The sequence below is a fragment of the Nansenia antarctica genome (genome assembly GCF_963989245.1).
Source record: "Nansenia antarctica genome assembly, chromosome: 20".
Classification (NCBI taxonomy): domain Eukaryota; kingdom Metazoa; phylum Chordata; class Actinopteri; order Argentiniformes; family Microstomatidae; genus Nansenia; species Nansenia antarctica.
In genome coordinates, this window is record NC_137693.1 from 9,121,302 (window position 1) to 9,129,856 (window position 8,555).

An 8,555-nucleotide genomic window follows, 5' to 3' on the forward strand; every position below is an offset into this window, starting at 1 on the left:
CCTGAACAAGAGCGCACACTATACTGGCCACCATTAGCCCACCAATAACACATACAGTGTTCTACTATATTTTATTCTCTCCTCTCCTCTCCTCTCCTCTCCTCTCCTCTCCCCTCCCCCTCTCCCTCCCTATCCCACCCCACCCCTCCATAGCCTACCCTGCCCTGCCCTGTTCTGCCAGTCATATCATTAGCAGCAGTGACTGAAACAGGAAACGTATCAGCATTACTCAGAGAGTCCGAGACACACACACACGCAGACGAGCACACACACACACACACACACACACACACACACACACACACACACACACACACACACACACATAGCTGCAGGTCAGTGCCGGCAGGGAGAGGCAAAATGTTGATACCTGGTTAAAGCCTGACATCTACAGAGACCCGTCTTTGGTAAACAGTTGTACACTCTGTAATACATGCTGTACTCCCCTCAGTTGTCCACTCTGTAGTACACACTGTAATACACTCTGTAGTACATTCTCTAATACACTCTGTAGTTCACGCTGTAGTACACTCCGTAGTTCACGCAGATAGAACACAGCAGTTCTAGTGTCGTTTTGTGGAAGTTGCAGACTAACTGTGACAGCCTGGCCCTGCTCTGACATCACCACCTTCTAACAAGGACACACCTCCTGAACTGAGACCTACAGTTAGACATTCATACCCAGGTTTACCAGAGTAAGGGTTGGGGTTTGGGGTTCGGGGTTAGGGGTTAGGGTACCAGTAGGTTGTTATATGGATAATAACCAATGTTCGGTTGATGCCCAGTGGGACTGAAGGCTGCTCTGACACAGAGGTCAGATTTGTATCTAACAATATCCACCGCATCTGTGCTCTAACTATAGACACGCATGGGACTTTTTACAGGGACGTAAAACCCCTCCCTCTTACACACATACACGCACAGACACACACACACACACACACACACAGACACACACACACACACAGACACACACACACACACACACACACACGCACACACACACACACACACACAGGATGCAGTTTTGTCCCTGTCTGTGGCTGTTCGTGGGGATCAAGGCTGTGATGAGGTTCATGTCTACAACATCCTGTGACGTTAGAATTATAAGGTTCTATTTCCATTTTTGTCAAAATTTAGTTTTTTACATAATCTGATCCATTGGGTGTTTATTAATGCCTGTGTGGTGTTATTTTTAAATTGTTGATATTTTTGAGTTAGTAATTAATAAAATACAAAGGTTCCATCTCACAAAACAAAATGGAATGTAAACACTTTGACGCTCAATATCTCTGAACTACCCTAAACGGAGATAGAACCTTATAATTCTAAGCTCACGATATTCTGTCCTGGGACAGCGTGGTCATCTCTATTTTTACTTTTACATTTGACTCATTTAGCATTTAGCAGTCTTATCATTCCCAGTCTAAAGTTCAACAACTATACATCACAATCACCTCAAGGGATACTCTCTAAGAATAACTGCCACACATAAGTCACAGTACTAGACAAATGGAAGAAAAACAAGTTATGTGTGTGTGTGTGTGTGTGTGTGTGTGTGTGTGTGTGTGTGTGTGTGTGTGACTCCTCCTCCAGCCTAGGGACCATTACCTAATAAGCTCATGTGTTGCCGGAACACTCTGTTTATACTGGCAAGACAAGTCTCTGTTATGCAGAACAAGTCTCTGGTACAGAACAAGTTTCTGGTACAGACAGTCTCTACTAAAGACAGAGCACGACTCTTCTGTGGGTCATAGTGTAGTGGTGTAGTTGCAGTCAGATTACTCTGTAGTGTTTTAACAGAAACATGAGAAGTTTCTAAAAACATGAATATTCATGAGGTAAGAGACAGACATTATCTGGCGTTATGAGGCCAAATAATCACCTCTTCTCATTGGCTGTCTGTAAAATGTCACTCAATAATTCCCCTCAACCAACTTTTCAGGTTTTGATCTTCTGAGCCTGCAGCATTGATGGTCACAGTCTTGATCACAGCCTAGGGCGCCCTCTAGTGGTGACAGGTAGTATGGTTGACTATTGAGCACAGCCCAGACTGAGCAGCAAAGCAACATAACTAGTCACACAGGATACAAACTAAAGCACAGGGCTAAGAGCACGTTAGTAGTGATGTCATCAGGTCCTGGTTAGGGTTATAGTGATGTCATCATACCTGATGCATGAACAGAGCATGATGGATAACACATCTTTCTAATACTCTACATGTTAATGATGTATAACATGGCCACAGAATACTCTACATGTTACTCATGGTCAGATAAAGGAGTATTATATATATTAGTATTTTTATTTATGAACCTTGATACAAAAAAGTTTGATACATAAACTTGGCATAAACAACAAGGAGAGTAATCACAAATCTGTATGGAGAGTATCTGATGAGTAATGACTACATTCATAATGTAGAGCTAACCAACAAGTCTCAAGCCTCAAATACACACACTAACACTTCAACAATCTTCATCATGTAGCCAAGTAGAATTGGACACCAAAGGAAGAAGGCATTTTGTACTAATATCCAAACATGTGGTGATGTACACTCTGCGTGTGACACAATCGGTTGAGTTAGCTGTTGTATTTCCTGCTGCAAAAAAAGTAGAAGAAATAACAGAAAAAGTATACAATATTTGCAAAGTTGTTTAAGCGCATTGAAGTCTCGCCACATTCTGGGTTCCAAGATTAAGTGCATTGTGTTGCAAAGTCTGTAAGAAATGTGTTATAAATAAAGTTTTGACGGATTGATTTAGATGGGGATGTGGAAGGAGTCTTTAATCCACTGGTCTCTAGAGTTGTGAGCGGGTTGAGGGAGAGACAGGGTGGTAGCAGGACGCTCCCCTGGTTCCCCGTCCTCCTCCTCCTCCTCATCCTCCTCCTCCTCCTCTTCTTCCTCTGAGTATCCGTTCTCCGTAGTGAAGGTGCTGTCGGAGAGCAGCGTAGCTCCCTTGTAGTCCTGCATGGCCTCGTACAGAGACCACATCTGGCACAGCAGAGACATGTCCAGCTGCCGCAGCCCCACCTGAGGGGACAACACAACATCAACAACAACGACAAAGACTGGTATGTCCATTACAACAACAACAACAACAACAACAACAACAACGCCCTTGTAGCCCTGTATGTCCATTACAACAACACCCGAGAGATATTAACGGTATTGGAGGTAAGGTAGAAAAGTGACAGAACCTGCTGTTGATCTTTATCTAACTGGTTACAACGTCTGGCAGACAGACAGGGGTCCATAGACCAGAATAGAACTCTATAGACAGGCCTATAGCTATAGCTGGATCTATAGAACTCTAGATAGATCTCTATGATCCAGATATGGGACTTGAACTGGACCTCGCTCATGATCTGCAGATAGGCCTATGGAGATAGATCTCTAGAGCATTTTCTCTCTGATCCACGCCACCTCGTGAGCTTAGAATTATAAGGTTCTATCTCCGTTTAGGGTAGTTCAGAGATATTGAGCGTCAAAGTTTTTACATTCCATTATGTTTTGTGAGATGGAACCTTTGTATTTTATGAATTACTAACTCAAAAATGTCAACATTTTTAAAAATAACACCACACAGGCATTAATAAACACCTAATGGACCAGATTATGTAAAAAAATCAATTTGGACAAAAATGGAGATGGAACCGTATAATTCTAACGTCACGACCTACCATGTCTTTGCGAAGCACGGCGAGTGCGGCGTCCAGGCTGGCGGGGGGCTTGCTGCTGTGTCCCCGCGGGTCGCTGCCGGCTCTGGACTTGCTGAGGTCGGCTTGGATGCGGGTCCTCTGGCTGTGCACCCTCTCGATGTCCCTCCACGACCCGCCGCTGGAGTTGAGGATGCCGCTGAGGCCTTTGGGCAGCGGGGGGAGACCCTGGATGTCACAGGCGCTCCCCGCGGAGCACTCCGGAGGACCGGACCGGAACCCGTTCATCTTCTCTACGGCTAAACGACCTCCAGGAGAAAGAAAGCGCGCTGCTCTCTTGATTATAGGAATCCTTTTTGAACAAATATGGGAATCACAGGCTAGTCATAGGCTAGGCTACATAAGAAAATCGCGAATCGATAAATCAATAAAAACGTCGTTCCTTCAAAAGGCCTATATATAGACTATAATAAAATCGTCGCTTCAACCTTGGCGTGCCCTCCGCTTATGTGTCCAAATCGGACGACTCCTCGAAAGCACAATAGACCCCCGGTGCCCTGACTGACAGCATTCTCTGGCTCATGAATTCATCTAAAAATAGATACAAATCTAAAACAAGAGCATATTGTGCATGCATATTTTAATAATGCATGCACAACTTTTGTTACGGTAACGTACTGGTTATCAAGGTAGAGTCCCTTTCTGATTTCCTTGCTTTGTTTCCCAAAAGGTTTTTCTTTGTCTCCACGGCCCGGTGGGTCTGTCCCGTTTTTCAATGGTCTCTCCCCGCCCCGCCCGGGACGCAGCGGGACAAACGCACTATATTAGGTGAAAGAGGAAACACCGGGGCGTCCTTGAGAAGAGCCACAATCACATCACTCCTTCACAAGGACAGGGGGGGAGAACTAGTTCTAGTTTTTGGAATGATGGGTTTTTAAGATACAAGTGGTCTTGCCAGAATTGTGATCTATAAAGAGCTCGACTAATCCGTCAAATTCAGCCTTATAATTAGACTGCTCCACCCACGTTTACATTTTGGGCATTTAGCAGACGTCCTTAATACAACAAATACATTTGTCTATGTAACTGAATCGTCTATCCATCACAGTCATCATAAGAAATAGTAATCTATGCCAAAACCAGGCGCCATTACCAGTTACAATGCTAGAATTTGGAATTTGTATTTATTTATCAGCATTCTACCAACACTACAACCTGCCTAGTCACCTAGTTACCTTCTATACAACATATTTACATTTACATTTTTGGCATTTAGCAGATGCATTATTCCAAAGCGACTTACAATCAATACATTTGACTAAGTAAGTGAATCAACTAGTCATAGCAGTGACCCCAGGCCTGGGGTCATTGGGAGTCTTTGTGCTCGAAAAAAACAATTTAAGACAGGAGAAACAGTACAGGGTGTAGTAGATGTCTCAGGAGAAACAGTACAGGGTGTAGTAGATGTCTCAGGAGAAACGGTACTGGGGGAAAGTAGGTGTCTCAGGAGAAACAGTGCAGGGGGGTAGTAAATGTCTCAGGAGGGCCAGTTAAGATAGTAGTCTGAAGAGATGGGTCTTGAGTCTCTGACGGATCAAATAAGTAACCACGGAGACCACAGGGACAAATCGTCAACAGTTAGACCAGGAAGACAACACGTGAGATCATGGACATTTAGATTTTTATTAACAACCTTGTTGACGTATACATTCTTATCAACCAGTCAAACAGCACTATCCAATCACATCACCTGTTCCCACTTCCTCCCTCAAGCCCCCAGATGCACCAATGAAACGTTAACAGCATCAGAGCACAACGTCCAGACTTCCTGTAAACCCTCAGCTGCTTCATACAAACACAGAACCATTCATGTTTATACCAGCAGCTTCTAAAGCCTTTCTAAGGAGCCCAGCCAGGCCCTGTGTTTCTGCCTGGCAGGGGTTTCTAGCGTCAGTCCTGTCATGATTGATGGAGCTCCTTGAGGCTGCGCAGAGAGTCGGCGCAGCCGCGGATCAGGCCGCAGAGCTGGATGCTGGCCTCTACGGAAGCTGACGTCTGCAGCTCCTGGGTGGCCCAGCGAAGCTTGTGCAGTACCGCCTCCTCCGCGCAGGACAGGGCAGGGTGGGGGGTGACGGGGCCCACGGCTGGGTGGGGGGCGGGGGCAAGGGCAAGGAGGGGGACGTGGGTCTGGACAGGCTGGGTGGGTGGGGATGAGGGTGGGAGGGCAGCAGGTACGGGGTTGGTGAGTGGAGGTAGGGGGCCACGCAGGCCCGAGGCCGCCCCCTCACAGTGCTCCGGTCTGGGCTGGCCGGTCAGGGAGAGGGGGGAGGCTTCGTTGACGGGCTGGGGGACGGCCTGAGAAGCCAGCTGTCTCTCTCTGACCTGTGACAACGCTGCCTGGGCATTCAGAGCTAAGGGGTGGGGGTGGAGAGGGGAATGGTGAAATTAAGAGAAAATATAATAGAAGAGGGAATACAAACAATTTGCAGCTAAAGTGAGATGAGGTACAGTATGAGAGGTATTCGGAAAGCATTCAGACCCCTTCAATTTTCCCACATTTTGTTGTGTTATAGCCTCAATATAAAGTGCAGATCTAGCACATGCAATGCAGTTTCTGCACCATCTTTTGTGTGAAGAATGGTGGTAGCTGCATCAACTTATGGGTATATTTGTCACTGGAAGGGACTGAGTAAAAAAACTGAGTTTGTCAGGATCAAGAGATTATTATAAAATGTGCTGAGTTGGTAGTGACATCCTAATCTACACAATGTGTAATTGATTCCTATGCAAATCCGAGACCCTATAAAAACAAAGATATTAATTCCAAAATTACATGAACTATTGTTCTTGCATTAAGATGGACTCAATTAAATGTTTTGTATTTAAATTTTAATACAGTGTTTTCGCTTTGTCATTCTGTGGTATTGGTGTGTGGATTGATGGCGATTGATTAGAAAATAATAAAAATAAAGAAAACCATTGAACGAGAAGGTATGTCCAAACTTTTGACTGGTATTGTATAATATATATATATATATATATATATATATATATATATATATATACCCAGGGTTTGGGTTGATGTGAAGACAGGCATAGGGTTGGTCCTTACCTGGGTTGTCCTTGTCTACATCAGAGTCCAGCTCCTGACAGGCTACGCAGTATAACTTCTGTTGTTTGTCCTGGAGCAGGATAGTCTGGAGAACAACAAACATCATTACACTCCTCATTATAGTCTACCTGCACTCATCAACCACCACACACACCCACACCCACACCCACACACACACACACACAGGTGTTTCGTAGGCTCCGTTTCCACCAGTCTTCTCCGCACTGCCTCACCCCGCATTGGTCGCAGCAGTCGCCCAGCATCTTGTAGCCTTTGAGGAGGTAGTCTCCCATCAGCTTGCTGATCTTGTCCTGCCGGTCCCGCCGCGCCTGGATCACCTTCATCTCAGAGTCGGACGGAGGCTCCCACTCGAAGTCCTCATCGGCTGTCAGGTCAGGCGGCGTGAAGTGAAACCAACAACAGTTAGTTATCATTCTTAACTTGTGAGTTTAGAATTATAAGGTTCTATCTCCATTTTTGGCAAAATTTTGTTTTTTACATAATCTGATCCATTAGGTGTTTATTAATGCCTGTGTGGTGTTATTTTTAAAATGTTGACATTTTTGAGTTAGTAATTCATAAAATACAAAGGTTCCATCTCACAGAACATAATGGAATGTAAAAACTTTGACGCTCAATATCTCTGAACTGCCCTAGACGGAGATAGAACCTTATCATTCTAAACGGAGATAGAACTTTCTCATTCTAAACGGAGATAGAACCGTATCATTCTAAACGGAGATAGAACCTTCTCGTTCTAAACGGAGATAGAACCTTATCATTCTAAGCTCACAGTTAGTTATCATTATTAACTGTCAGAAATGATGCCCGTGTGTTTGTCAATCAACCCGTCAGACAGTTTGACAGTTTTGCCCGAGGTTTGGCCCCCACAACCCGGTACTATGTTCCATGATGTGGCTAGTTAAGTGACATAATAAAACAGTTACATGCTATAAACACGCCAGCATTGGACCGTTACCGTGGCTAACTGACCAACTCAAGCTAGCAGACATAGCCAGGCTAGCTAGGGTTAGCTATCTGTCAAACTGAGTTTCCTTCCGGGAGAGAGAAAACCACTTCGATTAAAACCTCTAGGTAAGCTAAGCATTCTGCCCGCCACTTTCCTAAATATAGTGAATGATAATATAGGAATGTATAAGATGGATAGCTAAGCTGCGTTACCTGCGTTCAGTGCCATGACTACAGAGTGACAGATGCTGGTGCACGCTGTTGTGATGATGAGAAGACGCACAGGCACACATGTGACATACGAACAGGGCTTCTATGTGCGATCGCCGCCTGCCGGCCGGGTGGAGAATAGCTCGGCTAGAATTCGTGACGTTAGAATTATAAGGTTCTAGGATCTCCATTTTTGTCAAAATTGAGTTTTTTTTTTTACATAATCTGATCCATTAGGTGTTTATTAATGCCTGTGTGGTGTTATTTTGTTTTAATGTTGACATTTTTGAGTTAGTAATTAATAAAATACAAAGGTTCCATCTCAAAAAACATAATGGAATGTCAAAACTTGGACGCTCAATATCTCTGAACTGCCCTAAACGGAGATAGAACCTTCTCATTCTAAACGGAGATAGAACCTTATCATTCTAAACGGAGATAGAACCTTCTCATTCTAGACGGAGATAGAACCTTATAGATAGATAGATAGATAGATAGACTTTATTTGTCATTGCTACAGTACAGGTACCAAACAACGAAATTTAGGATTCTAAACGGAGATAGAATCATTCTAAACGGAGATAGAACCTTATCATTCTAAACG

The 8,555-nt window shown here is 44.3% G+C and overlaps 2 protein-coding genes across 2 annotated transcripts; both read right to left on the reverse strand.

Annotated features, from left to right (window-relative positions):
• Positions 1 to 2,761: 2,761 nt before the first annotated feature.
• On the reverse strand, positions 2,762 to 3,948 carry fam89b (family with sequence similarity 89 member B; the record flags this gene model as incomplete). Its single annotated transcript, XM_080549815.1, has 2 exons — positions 2,762 to 3,034; positions 3,685 to 3,948. The coding sequence occupies 2 exons, from the start codon at positions 3,946 to 3,948 to the stop codon at positions 2,762 to 2,764; spliced, it is 537 nt and encodes a 178-aa protein (XP_080405941.1).
• Positions 3,949 to 5,361: 1,413 nt separating this feature from the next.
• znrd2 (zinc ribbon domain containing 2) lies at positions 5,362 to 7,999 on the reverse strand. The gene is made up of 4 exons (XM_080549914.1): positions 7,955 to 7,999; positions 7,006 to 7,157; positions 6,773 to 6,857; positions 5,362 to 6,071 (listed from the first exon to the last, which is right to left on the reverse strand). The coding sequence occupies exons 1-4, from the start codon at positions 7,968 to 7,970 to the stop codon at positions 5,620 to 5,622; spliced, it is 705 nt and encodes a 234-aa protein (XP_080406040.1). The 5' UTR covers positions 7,971 to 7,999; the 3' UTR covers positions 5,362 to 5,619.
• Between the last annotated feature and the right edge of the window lie 556 nt (positions 8,000 to 8,555).